The 23716-nt window shown below is 32.4% G+C and overlaps 1 protein-coding gene across 3 annotated transcripts in view; it reads left to right on the forward strand.

Moving 5' to 3' along the window:
* LRP1B (LDL receptor related protein 1B) overlaps positions 1 to 23716 on the forward strand; it is a 1911091-nt gene that overhangs the window by 1123815 nt on the left and 763560 nt on the right. For all 3 annotated transcript variants that reach the window (XM_017523186.2, XM_037736613.1, XM_037736614.1), the window contains exons 12-15: positions 7479 to 7659; positions 11629 to 11848; positions 13764 to 13953; positions 22301 to 22423. In XM_017523186.2, the coding sequence (XP_017378675.1) occupies positions 7479 to 7659; positions 11629 to 11848; positions 13764 to 13953; positions 22301 to 22423 (714 nt within the window). The remainder of the gene's footprint in view (positions 1 to 7478; positions 7660 to 11628; positions 11849 to 13763; positions 13954 to 22300; positions 22424 to 23716) is intronic.

The following is a 23716-nucleotide window of genomic DNA, read 5'->3' on the forward strand; positions in this document are numbered from 1 at the left end:
TAACATCTTACAAACCTACACAGCCATTATCAACACCAGAAAATTAATGTGGATACATTATTGTTAACCAAAGACTTTATTCAAATATCAGCCACTTTTCCATAATGAGTTTAGTTGTTATGTCTCCTCAGTCTCATATAGCTTATAACAGTGCCTCAGGTTTTCCTCTTGTTTTCTTTCAATATTTTACTAGCCTTCATATGGACATTTTAAAAATCTCTACATTGTTAGTCATCAAATGCATTTTAGTAAGAAATAACAGGTATCATTTATTGAGAATTCGATTATGTAGCAGGCATTGTTCTGCTTATTATTCTCTCCTTTATTTCTAATATGGAGAGAGCTGATTACTATTCATATTTTCATTTGTGAGAGCTGCATTTCAAGTTTAAGACGTGCACCAAAGGGTAAGCAATTTGGCAACGGTTGCCAAAGTGGAGAAATCTGAAAAAAATTACAGATTTTCACTATGTATGGTGTTTCCGATTGGAGAGTTTGTACCCAAAAGCATCCTTTACTCTAGTAATCTTATTCTAGCTTTATTCCCCTCCCTTCTTCCATGCCCCACTTTTCCGTCTTCCAAGGAATCTTTTCCTAGGTTAAACTTTCTTTAACGCTTTGCTCTATTTATCATTTTTTTTTCTTTACAATTCTAGAGGTCAAATTTGAATACAAAGTTGGGTAGGCACATTAGAACATGAGTTAAATTTCAAGACTTCTTATAGTGACTACTAACTAAATATGGGTCCTTGTGAGTCAACTTACTCTTCTGGGTCTTTGTTTCATTATTTGGAGATTTAGAAGTTCAACTGTGTGGTTCTGTAACTTCTTTTGTTCCCAGCATACTGAATTCACAAGAGGGCTGCTGCCTAGTTTTATTATGAGCTTGCTCCAATTTACTGTTTCAGTTTTGTAAGACTACCTGTGTACTCAGGAGGGTTATGACTATGCGTGCTTTCTTAGGCATTTATGGAAAGGTGTTGTTAGATAAATTATTTTTAAGAACTTGGCCTCCTTTACCACACTGACCTAGAGCCCACACATGCATTTGTCTAGCCTTCTCTCTGAGTATTTATGTGGATCTGAAACAAGTACAGTTTTGGTTGATTTAGGCTGGTTATCTCCAGGAGTATGGTCACATCAGATAACACATTTGTGCTTCGCCACGGTAATTGTAAATACAATAAAGATTTACATTCTCTAACTTTAAGCTCAACTTGGAATTTAGTGATAAGTATCTTTCACTAAGCATGATTCCTAAGCATGTATGTGATACCTTGTCTTTTTTAAAGTTCAGTGAACATCAGTTGATGCAACTTTTTGAATGTTTAAGTGACCAAGTGCAGAAACATGAAACCTATTAGAAAATATACCTAATACAAAGTCACTTTCTATGAAATCAAATTGCCCAAGTGACTACTAATAGAGTAGAATTTTTATATAATATGAAAGAGATAGAGTAATTTACTATTGATGAAATAGGTTCCAAAAATGTCTTATTTTTATAAATTATAACCTACTTCACAGTTCTAAAAGGAATATCAAGAATAGGTGTGATATATTATGTTCAAAAAATGGAAGCAATTTTAGCTCTGTTTTCTCTTGATAGGTAGGCAGAGTTAGGTAGTAAAATGGTGTTAATGTAAATGACTTTTTCCCCAATAACAATGAGGACTCTAATATTATTTTAAAAATTTTAGTGGAATATGGTACAATGAGCTGTATGCCCCTTGCATGTCTCTAGGGGTTCCTTAAATTGAAAGCTATTTTGTCCTTTGTAATATATACTTTGCAGTGTTTTATTAGAAAAAGATGAATGTGAAGAATGGCCATCTTTTTCCTGGCCCATTCAGTAAAATCATTTTCCAATCACAGGCATGGTCATGGTGTACTAGTCAGGATTCTCTAGAGAAACAGAACCAAATAGTATATATAGAGAAGACAGAGAAAAATAGATTTATTAAGGAATTAGGTCACACAATTATGGGAACTGTAAAGTCCAAAATTTGCTGAGTACACCAGCAGGCTGGAGTCCCCAAAATAATTGATGTTGCTGCTTGAGTCCAAAGACAGTCTGGAGGAAGAATTTCATATTTCTCAGGGGATCCCAATCTATTCTTTTGTTAAGGCTTTCAACTGATTGGATGAGGCCAACCCACATTATAGAGGGTAACTTGCTTATTACTCAAATTCTACTGATTTAATGTTCATGTTATCTAAAACATACCTTTACAGCAACATTCAGACTGAATGACCAATTATTTGTGTACCATGAGCTAGCCAGATTGACTCATATGATTAACTATCACACATAGCTAGCTACACAATATACTTTAGGTGTGGTTGTGTAAATCAATGCAGAATTCCCATAAGAGCAATAGCTTGGAATCCAGAAATTATTTTCTGTGTTCATATCTGCTCACGAATTTGTTTGCTCTATCCATCTGCATTTATTAGTGACTACCAAATTATGACTTTTCAGGACCTCTTATTGGGAGACAATTCTCCATGAATCTCTTACATTTTTCCATATCTTAAAGTAAGACATATACGGTCTTCTCCTCTGAAGCATCTTTTCAAGGATGCTTGTATAGGAAAGAGTATTGAGAAAAAGAGATAGAGTCACTGGCCAGTGAAAACAGCAGGCCTTCTTACTCCCCATTGTAATAAGTTTGGATTTTCTAAACTCAGGATTCTTCTCCTGTAATACCACCCACAGTGTATGAAAGCATTCATATGGACCCCCTCCCAGTTGATCCTGGGGACTTGAAGTAAAGGAAACTGACAGCAATCTGCTGATGATCATGCTCCTTGTTTTGCCATGAGTAATAAAATCCTTTATATCTGACCCACAAGTCTTCTGTCTCCTACTAGAATTAATGGAACAAAAACGGGCAAACTTATAAGCTTGAAAGTATGATAAAATCTCAGTCCTTAACCATTCTTGATCTTTTATTTTAATTATCAATTTAGATGATTGGTAACTATGATGCATACTATGGCACTATCTTTACTTGTCCATGTGTTCATCGTATCAAAGATAAACTATTTGAATGCCATAGATTGATGATCCCCTGACCCACTGAAACTGACAGTATGCTTTGGATAATGGAAGGAAACCACCACGTTTTCATATATGCTGTTTATTCTGGAAAATAAGACCCTTATATGCACTCTACAGATCTCTTTGAATACAATATCAAGGTATTTTGTTCTGAGTGAGAATGACTTGTGTTTTCACCCTCCATGACCTAACAACTAAGGAGAAATCTGGAATGAAAATGAGGATGAGAAACATCAGCCTCAGGTGGCTATTAAGAACAGATGATATCTTTAGTTTGTGACCAGAGACCCTTGAAACCCCATGAGACAGCATATTCAGCAAGCAAATTTTACTGCTACACTATCAATTAAATCAGTGTCATTCACTCAAGACAGATACATATGAGCTATGTATGGCCTCAGGCCATATCGAAATGCACAAAAAAAATTTGTGTTAATTAAACAAGGATAGGAGATAGGAGAGTTGTCTGAGTGCTGACACTCCCGTGAGGTAAGGTATCCCTGGCCTTAGGAATGTCTACATACATGATGCAAATTTAATTATTTAAGGTACTTTACCATATTCTGTACTCATGTAAACACTTTTGTTCCAACTCAGAAAAATAATGTTCATGCTAAGCATAGATAACCCTGGATAAACTTTTATAAGGCGGAAGGATGTAGAAACTATGAATTTATAATGGCCATTTGGCAGTATAATTTTTAATTAGTTTCTTATTATATGCATCAAATTCTGTTGTAAATCATCAAGATCTATGGATCATTTTGGAGGTCCAGCTTATGTGCCATAACAAAACTAAGGCCACTGCTCACATCCTTTCTTTTAAAAATCATGAACCCATTTTAAAAGTAGGCAATTATATTATAAATATATAAATCTGTAGTCTTCTTTTCCATGAATGTGTGATATCTAAAATTCAGACCAGTAACGAAGTTTTCATTTTAGAAATATGTTTTTCTCCCAAAACCACTCTCTTTAAAAATGTTTATTTGGTCTAGTCTGAAGTATTACATGCATTTGAAGAATGGTTCTATTTATTCTTTTTAAATCCACATTATTATTTCTTTTAAATTTGCCTTAAATTTAATTATATATTATTCAGCCTAATTTCCTTAGTGATAGTTATCTCTTATAGGAAATAGTATAGTTAACATCATGAGTTTTTTACTTGAGTGAACCATGCAATTCATTATCAATCCTAAATTTGAATGAGATGTGTGTGTGTGGGTGTTTAATGTACTATTCATATATTATTCCATTTATACAAGTCATTTTGAAATTACTAGAACAATGTATACAAGGATAACATGTAGAAATTTTAATATTTTGAGAAAAATAATATTAAGTTTTCAGAATGCTTGAAAAGACTATTTTCTGAGTATGAGTAAATGTGCAATATCTTCACTTAGCATGAAAAATATAGACATAATATTAATCTAAACAAACTTTACAAGAAATAATTATCTACTGATTTTTTTTATTTTTTTAAAGAAATATAAACATGTTGACTCCTTGCCTATTGATGAATGAAATTGGATATTGTGTGAAAGCTAAGGGAAATTTTGAACATATTTTTTAAATAGTCATTCTCTTTGCTATTTAGTTATGTAAAAATAATAATAATAATAATAATAATAATAAATAGTAGCAAATACAAATTTTAGAATGTAGAATACTTGAACCGTAACCCAAACTATACAAAGCAATCTATTCTACCAAGTTTTTCTTTATCAAACATCTTCCTTGCATTTCAATATCAGGTGTTTCCTCAAGCTAATAATTAGACCCTCTGTAGTCACTTATGTTTGTTTGGCCTTTGGTTGCCACAACCTTCATATATCCCTGATCTGGTTAAAGGACTTTTGTTTATAGAGTCATTATTAGTCAGTCTCAGGCAGGACCCAACCAGATCCCTTTGAATAAAATATCGTACATACATAAGACTGATGCTTTATAAGTCTTACTGTTCAACCTAATTTATAAGTTGATTTAAAGCAGAGACCAAATAATGTGGAAATAGAATGCTTCCCTTATCAATGTATGTTTATTGAGAAAGATATTGATTGTTCAGACTTTGTTCTACAAGAAAAAAATTCCCCCTGTCCTATTAAAGATAACCTAAAAAGATTCCCAATTTGCTCATAGATCTTTTTATATATTTTCTTATTTTAAAATTTGTATTCATCACCATTCTCCCTATAACAGAAAAAAAAATGCAAACAGAAAACAACATTAAAAAATACTCAAGGCTAATTCCTTTGTTACTATCTTAATAGACACCTGGCTTAAGGAAAGATTATATAGAAATTATAATGATACTATTACAGGAATAATAATCATCATCATAATATTTATTATTTAGTATGTGCCAACCATTATTTTAGAACATCACATTTATTTATTCATATACTATTTTTAGTTAAAGCTAGTCAATGGTAAAAGTACAAGTAAATATTACAGAAAAATCATTGTAAAGGCAAAAAACGTAGGATATATTCCTATCAAGTAGTACCCTTAAATGAAGGAGACAAAAGAGATATAAAATATTTTTTAATCCTGATAAGTTAAGAAAGATAACATGAATTGAGAAGTTACTGTATTCCAGGGAATATGCTAAATGTTTATATGCAGTAGCTATTAATAGTTTGCCCTTTGTAATCACCCTATGGGGTAGGTGCTAGTATAATCTTCACTTTCCTAATGTGTCACTGAATTTGCTTACCCAAGTGTCAGAAACAAAAATTTCATTCATACAATATTGTAACTACTTCATATGAAAAAATTAAGTCTAAAGTCATATATATTTTTTAAAAGTTTTAAAAATAAGAGGGTTATTCAGCATGAACATAGTTTATGCTGGATTTCAAATGTAATTTCAAATGTAATTTCAAATGTAATCCAATTTTTGAAAACCAACTAACAAGATAAAAAATCATCTACAGACTATGATAAATAGAAAAGAGTAAATAACTATTCTCCTTCCATTATGCCAGAATAAGAAAGTGCTCAGTAAAATTGTCAATAAGTAAAGACAGCATTAAACTTCTTTTTCTAAGCATAGGACAACTAACCTATGAAAATTACTCATATCTGATGGTAATGAAGCAGGTAGCTTAGTGAAATTGAGTACATGTCTGATTCACTGTAATGGAATTTTCAGTTAGATCAGATCACATTTTATTTCAGTCATTCTCAATCATGACACATGTTGAGTAGCAATAAGGATTCCAAGAGAAAATTTTACTTTTTTTCCTGATGACATGGTAATAGTAAATATTCACTGTGTTTGCATACAGGGAGATGTGATATAGATTTCCTTGCAGTCTGCAGATACACAGCTCTCTCTCTAATGTGTACTACCTATCGCTTTTGTCCAATAAATTCAAGTTCTGTACGTCATGCCAAAAAGGAAAAAAGGAAGACTATGTAGACTCTTGGTGTTGAGAGAAGAGAAGGAGTTCACAGCAATTCTGCATGCAACAGAAGAATGGAATTGTTGTAATGTTGTAGGCTGAAGTGTGGTTTACAAAGTGACGAAAACCAAGGGCAAGATGCTATGGAAACTCACTCTAGGAACTGTGTAGTTTTGAAGATCTCCACACTTTGGGTCATAGGGCTTGCATTTTTGTCCAATTACTACTGCTTTTAGAATAATAATAGACTATAAGTAACTGCCTTGACTTTGAAGTTTTAGTTTCCCCCCTTATAAAATGAAGGGTTTAAATTAGGTGAAGTCATACGATTATTATTTGTTTATAACATTTGAATTATTGCCTGTATCTCATAGAATCCTATGATAAGTCTAAAATAAAAAGAAGTATTACAGTGATCTCTTGAGATTCACTGTTGATGCAGATCTGGAATGAAGGCCTGTTCTGGGTTTTCATACTTGTGCTCCTCCTGAAACTGTTCATCCTTAGGCAAGAGGACATTCACATTATTTTGATTATTCAGATTACATATTACAAGTTTGAACATGCTGACGTAGCATAAGTAGATTTTTCTTCAGAACAGTCTATGTTGCTGAATTTGTCAGTTATATTCAAGCTTTTTTGCTCCTATCACGTATATATTCCTATTTTTCTGCAGATCACTGAATTACAGTAAATTGAGGTTCAATTAAAATCTGAGTTAATGGCCATGATTAATTTGTGAACACTGTGTACAACCGAGAAAGGACACATTATTCACATAAAAAGGCATTCAAAATAAAATTGAAATGTATAGAATAGTAACATTTGCAAAAATTATACCATGAAGATTTCATGAATTGGAGTTCATTACTTTTTGAACTAAACAAAGTTTTTATTAAGTAGAATATTAATTGTGAACACTAATTTTACTTTAATTGTAAAAGCCACTTCTTTCTTGTTTTTCTTTTTCTTTTTCTTTTCTTTTTTTCTTTTTTTTTTAGATCTAGATAATGTGGAGGGCATTGCTGTGGACTGGATTGGAAATAATCTTTACTGGACTAATGATGGCCATAGGAAGACCATTAATGTGGCCAGGTTGGAAAAAGCTTCTCAGAGTCGGAAGACTCTTTTAGAGGGTGAAATGTCTCATCCCAGAGGAATTGTGGTGGATCCAGTTAATGGGTATGCAATATTTGACTAGCTTTATACAAGAAAAATGACAATAGATAACTTTGTTTTTTACATATTTAATAGTAGTCAGTTTTATTTAAATTAATATGTATAGCTGAATTTACACACAAATGGTGTTAGTGGGTCAAGTTACAGATTTAATGGTTTTTTTTGTCCTAGAGAATGCACTAAATAAACATGTCAAATACATTGACCTGAAATAGATTACTGCATACAAATATATTACTTGATTTATTCAAAATTAGCACTATAATGTATTTTAAACAGCCTAACACCAAGGTGAATAATCAATTCAATTAGAAAATCAATTTTATATTGTAAAGTCTATTGAAATTTAACGTATTCAAAAAAAGGCAAAAGTTTTTATATATTTCCTGAAGGCCATTTTATTAAATGGGTTACTATGCTCCTATTTTGTAACCCTCACAATAATCCTCCGAATTAGTTACTGTTCTCATCCCTGTTTATAAAGGTGAAAATGATAACTGCCTTGCCAAACACCATTCAATTAGTAAGAGACTGGGTATACATTTATTCCCAGGGAGTCTGTCTCTATAACTTTACTCTTAGTCACTAAACTTCACTGCTTCTTGTTAGTCTAGGGTGATAATCACATACTTTTAGATACCACCATAATTTCCATATAGAGACATCATTTTATAATATGTATTACTTGTTTTAGAATGGAATATTTTGTCCAACTCTTGGTAATATGTTTTCTTTTGATTTTTATTCAGAGCTGTTACCTGGTCACAAAACTATATTTACAGAAATATCAAAGAAGATGGAAATTTTAAATAGTATTTTATAACTTAAAAAATATCCTTTTTCTAGCATATTTTACATGTACAGTTTTTTGATGTGTTTTTCCCTCCATGGCCTACATATTGTTATTATAAGGCATCACAAAATAGATGTTCTTTACACTTTAAGGCACATATACAAAAAATATGTATTGGATAGGAGGCATGTGAACCCCTTATAAGCTGAGATCACCAGATTGCAGTTCCTAGAATTGTTTGTGTTGAGACTGGCTCCAGATACAAGCAGGTGCCTCTTCCTAGGCAGTGAGTGAACTCATTGTAATTGTTTTCATAGGACATAATTATAAAGTCATTTTGGTGATTTTATGTGTGGATTCTATAATCATCTGTTAATCCAGTCTTAGTTTTTGAGGAGAATATTTATTCCACACTGTTCAAGTCTATTTGAAGAAGGAAATTTCAAATCTGTCTTAAAACAGCGTCTTCTTTCTCACTATTCTGTTAGAGAAAATGTTTTGTGATAGAGTAAAAGGGTCTTTGTTGTGCCCAAAGAGAGAGATGACATAAATGTGGAAGTCATAGAAACATATAATTTAGAGCCCACTACTTCCATCTCTCTTCTCAAATTTAGAAATCCTCTTCAACATCTCCCAAGTTTGTAGGCATCCATATTATGTTTAAAACCTATAGCAACTACATAGTTCAAGCTATCTGGAGACAATTCTGATTATTAGAATTTTTTTTCAGTAAGACAATGTCTGCATCCCTGTAATGTCTTCCTACTGACTGTCCCCATTTACAGGCAATAAATGTAATAAATATTATTTAAAACTAGACAGTGTAACTGAGAAACAGAAGAAAGAGCTTATTTTGACTCATCTCCAGAAAGGCTGGGGATAGACTTCATCAGATGATTACATTCAAACAGGCCTTGAAATAAAAGGGAGAATTTTTCTTGGTATATTAGCAGAAGTCCAGATTAACCTGTGTTTTATGTGACTAATACCCAGAGTCCCATCTAGAAAAAAATTTGTATTAGTTCCTGCTTATTTTATAGGTTATATTTCTATTCTGTGTATTTAAGAATTCTCTTCATTTGGTATTGATTGTAAAGCTTTCATAAAATCCTTTTTTTTTTTTTTTTTTTTGAGACAGGATCTCACTGTCACCCAGTCTGGAGTGAAGTGGTGCGATCTTGGCTCATGGCAGCCTCGATAGCCTGGGCTCAAGTGATGGATTCTCCCATCTCAGCTTCAGCTTTGGGACTAGCTGGAATTACAGGCACAAGCCACCGTGCCCGGTAACTTACCATAATTTTATAGAGATGGGGTTTCGCCATGTTGCCCAGGCTGGTCTTAAACTCCTGGGCTCAAGCAATTCTCCTGCCTTGGCCTCCTACAGTGCTGGAATTACAGGTGTGAGCCATGGTACCTGGCCCACAATATACATTTAAGCAAAAATTATTAAATTTGTAGATGATTTTGTATATATATATCCTCTATCAGATTGACATTACTTAGAAAGATAATTTTGTTTAAATAAAAATAATTTTAGGTGATGGATCAGTTCACAAACAACTCTTTTATTCAAATAGTAAAAGAATATGCAGTATACTTAGAATACCCAGATTTATCTCTCGTTTGTGTGTGTGTGTGTGCGCACAGGCACATGTATGTGTGGTTTGGTTCACAGAAAAAAAAGTGTGTTGCCATGATCAAAAGGAGAAGCTATAGGGAAGGTAACTGCTATATTAATAAGTTATAATTTAACAAAAATAAAACTGCATTGATTAACTGTATGTATGAAAATTTCAGGAAAATATCAATAGAGATGAAAAGGTTGCATATTTCACTTTTGCGTAGTTCATTTATATAGCTGATGTCAAGTACTTATACGTAACTAACATAGAATCAGGGCAAATAGAATGACTATCCTTTTTGTTATCAAGTTGTCCCAATTTAAAAAATCACTTTAAGGAAGTACAAGATACAAGATCGAAATATTTCCATGTTTATTTCTAGGATTAACACAATTCAACAGTCTCAATATACTTCCTCAGGTCTCAAAAGGCATATCAACATAATTGGAAATCGTTAAGAGAATTTAGAAAGAGCTTAATTGTTATGAAATAATGGGTAGTGGTATTCATCCTCAGTTTTCCCAAGTCTGCCAGTTTAGATCACAGTAGGATTTTTCGTCATGGCGACAGACTTTTTCCAAAAGCACTTAGAAATTCTTAGGGTCTACAAAATAGGGGGGACAGGGGATCTAATAAGGGTATTTCAAGGGTCAGCAGCTTAGAAAAGATTTGAGACTTTATAAAGTTGTATATGAGATGGCTCGATTACACCTACGCTTTAATTAATAAACTCAGGAACTTTCACATGACCCTAAAAAAACACATGTGGTGGGTTTTAACCTTATTCATGAGGGAATTGGAACATTAGTTCGAGGCCCCCTCTCCTACTGTTAGAGCTTATACAAAAGGTTTGTTTTTGACGGCAGATGCTTTTGTTTGAGATAGAAATTAAAGCTCAAAATCTCAAGGTTGTTCAACCTGCTATTATTAAACTTATGTGCAGCTAAATCATCTTCTGTAGATTTTGGGCTAATAATGAGCAGCAATAAAGCATAGATAATTTGCATCAGGAAGACAAATTAGACCTGGCCAAACAAACCCAGTATGACTGTGCCCTTTAGAACAAAGGCAGTCCAATTACCTGTCTTAAAAAATAATAATTCATCTGAGATTAAATAAAGTCTGGAGTAGATCATTAACTGTGCCATGGGTTCTCATGTCAGTTAATCTGGTTTTTAATCACATAATCGATTATATACTTTTTGAAGTAGACAACATTTAAAATAGTAATGACCCAGAAAATCATTTTACATGCTTGGTATCAATACCCTCAAAAAATAGATATTTGGCACGTACTGTCAGGTTCATTAATGCATGAAGCCAGTAAGCGCGAGAGTGGTGGTAGTGGCTTTTCTGTAATAAGTGTAAATGCAGAGTTCTACCAAACAAAGCTTTTCTTTCCTTTAAACTTCACAGCTGTCCCCTCTTTGATAGATAAGCACTTAAATAGAAGAAGAAATCAGAATGTAACTAGAATTCATGGTAGTGCCAAATCTGAGGAAATGTCTATACTGTGGCTGGTTGTAATAACCATATGCATTTTTTTAAATGTCTTAGTTGGATGTATTGGACAGACTGGGAGGAAGATGAAATAGATGACAGCGTGGGAAGGATTGAGAAGGCCTGGATGGATGGATTCAATCGGCAGATTTTTGTGACTTCAAATATGCTGTGGCCAAACGGTTTAACTCTGGACTTTCACACCAACACATTATACTGGTGTGATGCCTATTATGATCATATTGAAAAAGTGTTTTTGAATGGAACTCACAGGAAGGTAAAAGACAAATGCTGCTGTTTTTAACCCACAGGCTTCTTTTTTTCACAGAACCTTGTTATGTTGTGTTAAAAATACTTTCAAGTTTATTTTTACTCCTCTGAAGTGGCTGCCAATAGTCTCCATGGGGTGGCTAAAGGAGGCTGAGCATTAAGTAGTGCAGCTGGCACTTGCCTCTGGGAGACCAGGCCCAGCTCACTGTGGTATGCCAGGATTTGTGGGATTTTTAAAAGAAGCTCTCAGGGTATCAGAGCTGTTTTAAAATGCAGTTTTTCTACATTATTGATGAGTTTTGTATAACCAACCAACTCCACTCTATCCAAATATGTTCAATATTTTCAGGTGAAGTTTAACATGATGTTTTATGAGGAAGTAATTACATTGTATTTATTTGAATAAGTAACTTGGTGACATTGAAACTTAAACACGTAGTAGGAATGAACTGAACTTCAAGCTTATTAGTATGAATTGGTATCAGTTTCCTCTTGCTTCTTTTGCTAGAGTAGCTGCAAAATGATTTTGAAATTCTTAGGTAACATTGAGGATGATGCAGTTGGCTATGAGACAGAGGCATAGTTGACAAAACATAACCTCTGTATTTCATCTTATAATTACCTAATTACACACAACACCAAAACTAACTTTAACAGAGAGTTAAATAATAGAAAAAGGGAATGTTAGAAACGATGGAAATGTTTCAACTTACATTTCTTTTCATGTTTTTGGAGAGAAAAAATGCATATTTGGCTAAGCCTACTCATTATGGATTCTGTTTGAGAAACAAAAACTATGCTAATCAGTTAAGACTGTTCAGCTGTTGATTGATTCTAACAGTACTTTAGGTATTTTCTCCAAATAAGTACAATTGGTTGACATTTAACCTCATGTCACATACTTAACAGGTGTTAGATAAATCTTGATGCTTCCTTAGAAAATGTTGGTATGTAAACAACAAACATAATACGTTCATGGCCAGCATATTTTAGCCTACCTAAAAGTGAAAAAAGCATTAAGAAATCATGTCAACTATTCAATAGATGATAATTTCATAAGAAGAATTCAGTTAAAAGGAGCAAAATTTAAATTTATGACCCTAAATTATTTAGAAAATTTTCTCAATTCTCTAATATTAAATGAAGTGGATACAAAATCTTTTTCATGTTGTATTCAATATAATTCTGTTTATGGTGAAAGGTGAGAAAGTATTATCATTATTGAGGTGTAATTTATTCCCCTTCTACAATCCTACATGTGAAACTGGACTTAAACTTTTATCACGATTTCTTCATTTAAGGAACATCAAAACAATATAACTAGAATGTAAATGAATATATTAACATAACCAGAATTTAATTTGCCAGTGAGTTTTATCTATTTACTCATAATAAATGTGCCTGTGTTTAAAATTTAAATCTTGATCATTTTTTCTGTCAGATCCAAGGTTTCTTCAACTTGCATTTGACCATTTAAAGTAGGAGGATCCTTTTTGCTTCCCTTGTCATTTGAACATGTTCCATCTGTTGGCTACTGGATGAGCAACAATGTAATACACATGATTATTTAGATAGACTTCTATCCCAGGATGTGATACTGAAATATCATAAGCAAAAGAAACAGGAATGAGAGTTAGGAAAAGTCATTTTAGTATTTGCATTGTCAACCATATTTTAAGTGCCATAGTTGAAAGTATTTAAATGGCTAAAATATAGTGATATTCCTCAAATAGGATGCCCTAAAACAAACAAACAAAAATATGCTCACATTGTGAAATCCATTTTTTAAATCTATCAGAGAAAAAGAGTTAAGATATTAGATTATTATCTGTTATACTTATTTGAATATCACTTTCTCTAAATACCTACTTATGTTTCTAAAGGTCAGTTCTGATTTTTCACAATGTGTTTATATTTTGCAGATTGTTTACAATGGGAGAGAGTTGAACCATCCTTTTGGACTGTCGCATCATGGAAATTATGTGTTCTGGACTGATTATATGAATGGTTCCATTTTTCAACTAGATTTGATAACGAGTGAGGTGACATTGCTGAGGCATGAAAGACCACCCCTATTTGGGCTTCAGATTTATGATCCACGAAAGCAACAAGGTATTAAAAAAATAAAAGTGCTTCTGAGATGCACATATAATACTTCACAGTAGTTATAAAGTTTTATATTGACAGTTTTGCTGCAGTTTTATGATAAAAGATGTCCAATTCACTCCAAAGTCAATCAAATCATAGGCTTCCTTATCATAGAGATTTACTTTTTATTATTCTAAATAGCCTAAGTGATAACACTGAAAATTCTATTTGAGTGAGGTTTAGGATTTTCTCCAAGTATTTCCATTTTTTCATGTGATTTTCATTTAAGAAGACTATTAGTTATTTAAAGTAAAACAATTCTCTTAATGTTTTTAAAGAATAAGTATTGTGAAACATGAGAACCTCCTTAGTTTAAAAGAAAACTGTTGAAAAATTGAAGATGCATTATACAAGAACAATATTATATTAAAAGTATTGTATATTTATCTGATTCATTTCAATGTATATTTAAGGAATATGTAAATTTTTTAGATGACACAGAAGTAAAAGTATGTATAACAATATCCATGTCTTCTTAAAATCATATAATATTATACTATGTTTTCTTTGTGTGAGTTATTAATACTTATTAGGACATCTACACATAGCATTACTTAGAATTTAGGTATTTTGATTTGCAGTGGCTTTGAAATTAAAAAAAAATAATTTAGGTATTGAACAAAGAAAACAGTTTAGTAAATTATGTGGTAAATTTTTTACGAGTCTAAATAGTCATTGTTCCTTTTTTAAATAGAGATATCCTTGTAAAAATTTAATGAGCATGAAGTTCAATACCTTTAAGATGAATAAATTATATTCCAAATATCCTAACACATATGCTATCAATAGGAAATTAATCTAGCAACAGAGTTTTTGAAGATATTTTGGCTAAAACAGCGATTCTAAAGTGAACTATCTCATTCAAAAGCTTCAGATTTTTTACCCCATTATATTAAAATGTCTTCATTGGGATACAAATGAAATTGTATAAAATAATGGAAATGTATAAAATGAGAAATATCAATAGCTATAAAAGATGAAATTATCTTTTAAAATAATAAAACTAAAATTATTTGGATGGCACAAGCAAAGCTATGGACAAGAAATAAGGAATAGTGATAACTGCCTGGATAGATTAAAAGGTAATATTTTGTTATATTCATATAAACCCTGCACCCCCAGCATACTACCATAGTTTGCCTATACTCACAGGAGCCCAGGCTATTAATAGGAGCAATCCTTTTTATATTTTGAAGGATCTAGTTTTCAAGGTTATAGTTCTCTCTAAATTCACAATCTAACCTTTTCATGATCACATTTTCCATTTCCCTTCTCTTTAGAATTGTTTTTCTTGAATGTCATTTCTAAATTTCCCTCACCAAAGTCCATAACATTTTTATCATCTTCAGATTCTGTAAGCTTCCAGTTGCTTTAGTGAGTTGTTGAAGTAAATGCAACACATGTAGTGATAAATACCCTGGGCTTAAATCCGGGTCCTAACATCTTCTTTTGAAACTTTGGACTCATGATGAAATATTTAACAAAAATAAAAAATATTTTCTTCATAAAATTTCCATGATGGTTAAATAGCTATTTGTTATATAAAAGCAAAACTTACATAGCATTGTACCTGACAAATTATAGTAGGCAATTTGCCCCTACAATTTCTCTAAACAGGAAGCATTTGTTTTTAATGTTACCGTATAAATAGGCATTTTAAATAAATATTCGATGGAATAATGTATCACAGTAATACACAATGAAGTACATAACTCTGATAGAGAATATTTTTGGGGTTCTGAAACGTGTCATTGATGTATAATAGTGCAATGTTATTCCTTAGATAGACAATGGCCTTTTAAAAGTGGCTTTTCCCATTTTAATTAAAGGGATATTTAAATAACTGAGCTCTGACTACTAAATTATTTTTCAATTTTTATTGTAGAAACCATAATGCTTTGTGTTACTGAGTGAATGTATTGAGAATAATTGATTGATAATTTTTTATTAACTTAGGTGAATTAATCAATTGATTTTTCTACCACTTCTTCATATACCTAAGGATTACCTAGTACTTAACTATATGTTTGAACAAGCAACAGAATATGGAAAGGATTCCCGGTTAACACCATTTTTTTCTCAGTCAAGGGACATTGATATTAGATAATCTACTTGTGTTCTAAATATTTAGTATCTTTTACTACATTGATCAAAGCCACTGAATTATAAAGCAAAATGCATTCAGATTAGTTTAGATATGGGTAGTTTGTCTTAATTATTACAATTTTCTCTCAATGGTGTTACTCTTTGCATCTTTTGAACATTAGATATTAACATTTGAAAATAGATGATCAGTGCGCCATAAATGTTGGTTTCCTATTGTCCTGTTAGACTGTTTTTATTTTTTATTTTTTGGTATGGATAAAGTTTAGCGATTGAATAGAAAACCAAACCTCTAAGTAGTAAGTATCTCCTTTTCTTAATGGAATAAGAAAAGCTGGCCTTAAGTAGCCTTATAGTCTCTCTGTCTCTCTGAGAGAATACAAACTGTATGACTTTATATATATATAGTATATATAGACTATTTTATTTATATATGGCTTTAATACATGGGGATAGATAATATTAATACACACACACACACACACACACACACACACACACACACCCCTGACGAGAACACCATGAAAAATATTCAAGAATTATAATAATGTAATATCTATTCAGTTTAGGTTCAGTGTCAGAAAATTAGTGAACTAATAAGATCCCACCTCACTCTTCATATTAGAAAATACTTGTCCCCAGCACTTTGGGAGGCCGAGGCGGGTGGATCACGAGGTCAAGAGATCGAGACCACCCTGGTCAACATGGTGAAACCCCGTCTCTACTAAAACTACAAAAAATTAGCTGGGCATGGTGGTGCATGCCTATAGTCCCAGCTACTCAGGAGGCTGAGGCAGGAGAATTGCTTGAACCCAGGAGGCGGAGGTTGCGGTGAGCCGAGATCACGCCATTGCACTCCAGCCTGGGTAACGAGCAAAATTCCATCTCAAAAGAAAAAAAAAAGAAAGAAAATACTTGTCAATGGCTGGGCATGGTGGCTCACACCTGTAATACCAGCACTTTGGCAGGCTGAGGGGGGTGGATTACCTGAGGTTAGGAGTTCAAGATAAGCCTGGCCAACATGGTGGAACCCTGTCTCTACTAAAAGTACAAAAACTATCCAGGTGTGCTAGTGGGTGCCTGTAATCCTAGCTACTCGGGAAGCTGAGGCAGAAGAATTGCTTGAATCTGGGTGGCGGAGGTTGCAGTGAGCCCAAAACATGCCACTGCACTCCAACCTGGATGACAGAGCAAAATTCTGTCTCAACAAAAAGAAAAAAATGAAAAGGAAAGAGATTTGTCAAATGACTTGGAATATACCAGCTAATTTTAGGAAGGTAGATATAAATAAATAACATACTAAACAGAAAGCTACCTCTAGGAAATAATTATTAAGTAACTCTTAGGGAATTAGCATCAAGAAGTTTTTCTCAGATACTACTATTATTTCTACTGTTAAAATTTATAAGCTTTCCTTTTTCATTAACACTGGATATCTAGAACAAATTTTTAAAGCTTTCTTCTGATATTCTTCATGTAAAGATCAGCAACTGTGTAAAATAACAGACTTTCCTTTTCATTTTCTAGGTTCAAAAGCACACTTTGATTTTGTGCACATTTTGGGGAATGAGATAATCAAAACTAAGTAATATTTTAATAAGGGTTGATTAAATTCATCTTATTGTTTTATGATGAATAGAAAACATTTATTAACTAAGAAATAGCTGTAACTGTTAAAACTACCAGGACGTGAACTAAGCATTGCTATTTCATTCTCAAAACATATATTTAAAATAGGTACTATCGATTTATATTTTACTTATGAGGTGTGGCCACTGGTCCTCAAGAAACACAGTGAGTCAGGGATAAAACCGATTCAAATTCAGGTCTGACCACAAAATACTTTTCTGTGATTAATTTGTGTAGCCAATTTAATGTCTTAAAATTTTATAACTACTATACTTTTAGATAGAAAAAGAATGTGAATATTCTTTGGTCATTGTAATTTTATCACTGATGAATTTTGTATTCAAAGATATATTTTTAATATAAAGTTCACCTTGACTACTTTTAAAGAATCTGGGATTTAGAGATTTTAGGTTACACAGAGCTGGTATAGCAAACATAGCAGTTTACATTTAATATATGACATATTTATTAATCACATTGTTTTATAGGTTAAATAAGCTTTTGGTTTGGTGATAGGGCCATCATCACAAAATTTTCTTTCTTTTAAAATTTCCCATTTTTGAGATAATTACCAAAAACACCCCGAAACTAAGGAGTCTCTTAACATACATATACACATACCTTTATATAAGTGACTTCATAGCAAGTCAAATATAAATATAATCTTCAATGTGCATCTGATTCTGAAAGAGAGAAAAAGGCATGAAACATTTTATCCTTTCCTCAGATTGACTAACATCGTTCAAAGTCAATTCTTCTGAAATTATGCTAGATTAAATGCACAATTCTCTGGCCTCAGGATCTTACTCTACCAGCCTTTATCTAACTTTTGGAATAAATGGGTTAACTACTGTCCCTTCTAAACTAGAAGCTCAAATATTTCTACATTAATTAGAAAAAAAAAAGAGAATCCCCATAGTTTTACATGTTTTATATTAACTGCAGCAAATTCTCACTTTGCATATAAGACACTGAGTGGTCAAGAGTCCTGAACACATATAGAAATGGAGGTTTCTTTGTTACACCATTTTGAAGAAAATTCAGAGTAAGGGAAGACTGACACAATGTAATTCCTTTGTGTTGGTTTCTATATTCTCTCATTTGCTCAATAAAAGATATTTTATTAACAAAGTTAAACTTCTAAGGTCTAAAAACATTGAGATGTTAATATAGGCTTGTGAAATGTTTTCACATATTATTTGTGTCTTTCCTACCATTCTTTGGAAGTGATATCTATCCACATAGATAGATGCACTCCAAATTATTGTTCTTCTCATTCAAACTGCTAACTAAAAGTTACATTCACCACTTATTAATTTAACTAATGTTTATGAAACACACTCTGTACCAGGCACTATTTGTAAAGTGGAAAATAATTTTGCTTCTGGAAGGCACAAGATTAGAGAAAAAAAGACAAACTTTTTGATCAAGCCAGATGGCCATCTTAAACTAGATATTGAAAGCTATTCTTCATTTGCTTTCCTTGCATATTTGATTTTTAAAAACTATCTGCTTCCTAATAGTAACAGACTTTTGTTGGTTTTTGTATGCTATATTTAGTGTGTCTTTTTTGATATAATTTTGTTTTATCATATATAAATAAGTTAGCATTTGAGAGCACAATTTTAGAGCAAGAAAATCTTATTTCTAATTGTTTATAAAGAATTATGATAATCATAATGATTATCTAGAAATTATAATTTCATAAGAATTACTCCCTACTTCTCCATATTTGTAGTGTCAGACTATCAAATATCCAGCATTCCCATCTTTAAATGAGATAAAAACTTTCTTGTCATTTTATTTAAAAATTGAATAAAATATAATGTATATGTAAGGTAACTAGCTCTGAGATTGATTATAAATTTTCGTTAATAGCAGCTATTAATATGTTAATAATTATTTTATTGATATTTAGGTATAAAAATTTTTTAGCACTGTGTTTGAAAAGTAGTAACTTAAACATGTTTTAAAGAGGATATTTCCACAAAAAATATTTTTCTAGCTGTCAGAACTTCAAAAAATAATATCTTATAAGCTCTATCTGGAACATATTAAAGTAATGAAATTCAGAAATATGTTGAGTCACTATTAAAAAAGACCTAAGTCATTCTGAGGAGAGATATGAAATTATTCAAATTAATTTAAATTTTGGATTTCTATCATGACAGAACAAACAGCCAATTCCTCTCTCTTAATATGTAGTATTCACAGAAAAGAAATATATTTCAAAGTTTGACTAATGCTAATTTATTTTTAAATACTTAAGTTTCATATTTATTTAGAATGGTATGAGGCACACCAATGAATTAAAGAATATGATATTTAGCATATAATTTCAACATTTCAAAATGTTGTCAGTAATTCCTTATTTCTCACTGCTTAAATTCTTTATACATTTCTCAAAATATATTGAATTAGTTCTAATTTTTCCAGAATCTGAATGCTATTAAAATATTAAATATACAATTTAATCCTGTACAGAATGTGTACAACATAGAATAACTGTGCATCCTATGAAGCATTGCATTTTTATTCCATGGTCATGGAATAAGCATGACTTTATGTGGAAGCTGCTTAAAGCATTTATGCATTTCCTACTGGAAAAACTGTGTACTTAATTACCCTCTGAGTTCAGAAATTGATACTGTAGCATGAATTATTAGCTGTCTTGGCTTTCATATGTATTTTTAAATTTGTTATAAACACAGTGAATTAAATTTATTTTTCAGGATAATGAAATGATAATGTACTTTAGGTCATTTCTTCTGATCTGTGGGTACCCAATGATAACCTGTGGTAATGTGTTGAATATTTATTGCATGCAGGGGCATTTTAGAGTTTTTCTCTCACTTCTTATTAACCTCTACATAACACATCCAACCTTTGAGGCTCACAATCTCAACCTAGTCTGTCACTTCAATCACACTTTCGGTATTTGCACTTTTAATCGTTTTATTCTCTTGTTGTATGTTTCTAAGTAATTAAAAGCTCTTTATTTTTAGTGTTTGAGTAAAATCTCAAACATTTATTTCTTTGTGTTGGGAACATTCAACATCCACCTTCCAGATATTTGATCTTCTGATATAATCAAAATGTTATTTTTTGATACTTTGAAACTGCAACATAGTGTAAAATGATCCTGAGATTACATTACCTATTGGATTGCTAGTGTTGAGTTCTTTTTAAAGTTTGATACATTTTTAGGTAAGTATAGTCATACATGTTGTAGATCTGGTTCTGCCAGTGATGGACTGCATGTATGGTGGTGGTCCTATAAGGTAATAATAATGTGTTTTTACTGTACCTTTTCTATGTTTAGATATAGAAATTATATATTATTGTGTTATAATTGTTTACAGTATTCAGTACAGTAACATGCTGTGTACAGGTTTGTAGCCTAGAAGCAATAGGCTATATATCATATAGTCCAGGTGCCCAGCCGGCTGTACTATCTAGGTTTATGTAAGGATGCTCTATGATGTTTGTACAATGATGTGATTACACATTTCTTAATATGCATGCCCATTGTTAAGTGACACACAAGTGTAAATATGCTTTCTTCCTTGCCTTTCCAACCTGTAAGGCTAAATGGCAACCTAAATTGTATTTATTCTTACCAACACCTTTACAGTGGTTAAAGGATTACAGCTAGATAGGAGGAATAAGTTCCAATGTTCTATACCAATGTGGGATAATTATAGTTAATGATGATATATTATATAGTTTCAAATATCTGGAAGGTGGATGTTGAATGTTCCCAACACAAAGAAATAAATGTTTGAGATTATGGACATGGGAATTACCCTGATCTGATCACTATACATTACATTTACTGAAACATCACTATGACTATGAACAATTGTTACTTGTCTATTTAAAAAAATTACTCAATTTTATCTGAGAGTCTGCAAGGGTGCCTCCCATACATTCATGAATAACACCTTAATGAATTTCTTCTCATGCCTGATTAATTGATGTCTGTTGTATACCTCATTAGCACCTCTGCTCTTTAGATCCACCAGGAGAAGACTTTCACCCTTGTGAACTGCACATTTGCCTTATACCAGCAAGGCTGCTCATTTTTGAGTCTTCACAGGTGTCCTGTGATTTCTGGAGTCCTGAATACGCTGACTTTCCGCCATACACTGCACAAGAGAAAAGAATACCCCACCCTTGTTCCCAGCACTCGTTTACTTTCTGTTCACTGGGGATCCAAAGCCACATTCTAAGAGCCAGCAGTCTACTTTCCAAAGAACTCAGGCTTGAATACGATAGGCCTAATTTGGAAAATTATCCAAGACAGATACCATTCTGTTATCTTTCTCTTCCCTCACCTAGTACCTACCTTCACTCAGATCTCTATCTCCTCCAATTAAGGAGAAAATTCTCCTTATCTACCAATGCATCACACATTTTCAAATATTTTTGAATTTTGTTATGATTTGGCAGAAATCCTGACTATATTACTAAATATATAATATACATAGTCTATATATGTGTACCTCTATGTTCATCTCCTAGAAAGAACATGAATCAGAGTTCTCTGACATATGTAATCGCTTTCTTCCTCTTGCAGGTGACAATATGTGCCGAGTAAATAATGGGGGCTGTAGTACACTTTGCTTGGCTATCCCAGGAGGCCGGGTGTGTGCTTGTGCTGATAATCAACTTCTGGATGAAAATGGGACAACCTGCACATGTAAGTTCTTTTCATGTTACACTCATTGTTTATTGGGCTTTTCCTCAAGACTAGAAGCAGAAGAAACCAAAGGAATTAAAATGGGACATAGAAAGAGAAATTTAGATAATTACTTAATTTTTGGACTATAAATTAACTGGTTACTTTCACATATATAGATGAATATTGACAATGTTGGTGTTTTGTGGATTTCACTGCTATGCATAGTTTAGTAAAAAAAAAAAAAAAAAAAAATTGAATAAGCGTATGCCACACAAGCATAAGAGAACTTCGTTATAAGAAGTTGCTACTAAAAGTGTATTGTTGTCAATTAGATAGATGGTATGTTGACACACACCATAGGCCTCCAATAACTTTAAATGGCTTACTGACTCAGTTATCTATATTTGGTTGTAAAGAGCAAGGAAGGAGGCAAAAAGAAATTTACAGACTATCCAAATGCTGAATTAACTGGATTGGTTGATCTAGATTAAAGGCAATTTCATTATGTTTTGCTGACATTTGTCAATTTATTGCATCTTATTATTCTTATATGACTTTTGAAATTTGTTCTTTCTACACCATGTGGTGTCCCTGAAGCACAATAACAGCTACAAGGCTGTGTTTGTATTGAGTACTATATAAAATTTTTAGAATGATTTAATCTTGAATTGTGTGTTAGAGTTCTTCAGAAGAACAGAACAAATAGAATGTATAAAATACATAGAAGAAGATTTATTATAAGGAATTGCTTTGTGTAATTATAAAAACTGACGAGTCTTAAGATCTGCAGATGGAAAGCTGCAAATCCGTGAGAATACATGGTGTGTATCTAGTCCAAATGTCAGCAGGCTTGAGACCCAGGAAGTGCTGATGTTTCAGTGTATGTCCAAAGACAGGAAGACATCTATGTCCCAGTTCAGATAGTCAGGCAGGTGAAGTTTATTTTGCCTGTGAGAGGGTCAGCCTTTTTGTTAAACTCTGGCCAGCTGATTGGAGCAAGCCCACCCACACTACTGAGGACAGTCTACTTCATTCACTTTACTAATTCAAATGTTAATATCATCCAAAGCACTCTAACAGGCAGACCTAGGATAATGTGTGACCAAACATCTGGGCACCCCATGTCCCGGTCAAGTTGGCATACAAAATTAATCATCACAAATTGCTAAATAAACATTTCATATATTTATTTTATCATTTATAATGATTGTCTCTTGCGAGAGAGGAAGGATAAGTGTAATAAAAAGAACTTCACTATATCCATAACATCTTCTCTCTTCTGATGAAGAAGATATATATATATATATATAT

The sequence above is a fragment of the Cebus imitator genome, unplaced genomic scaffold, assembly GCF_001604975.1.
Source record: "Cebus imitator isolate Cc_AM_T3 unplaced genomic scaffold, Cebus_imitator-1.0 Scaffold27, whole genome shotgun sequence".
Classification (NCBI taxonomy): Eukaryota; Metazoa; Chordata; class Mammalia; order Primates; family Cebidae; genus Cebus; species Cebus imitator.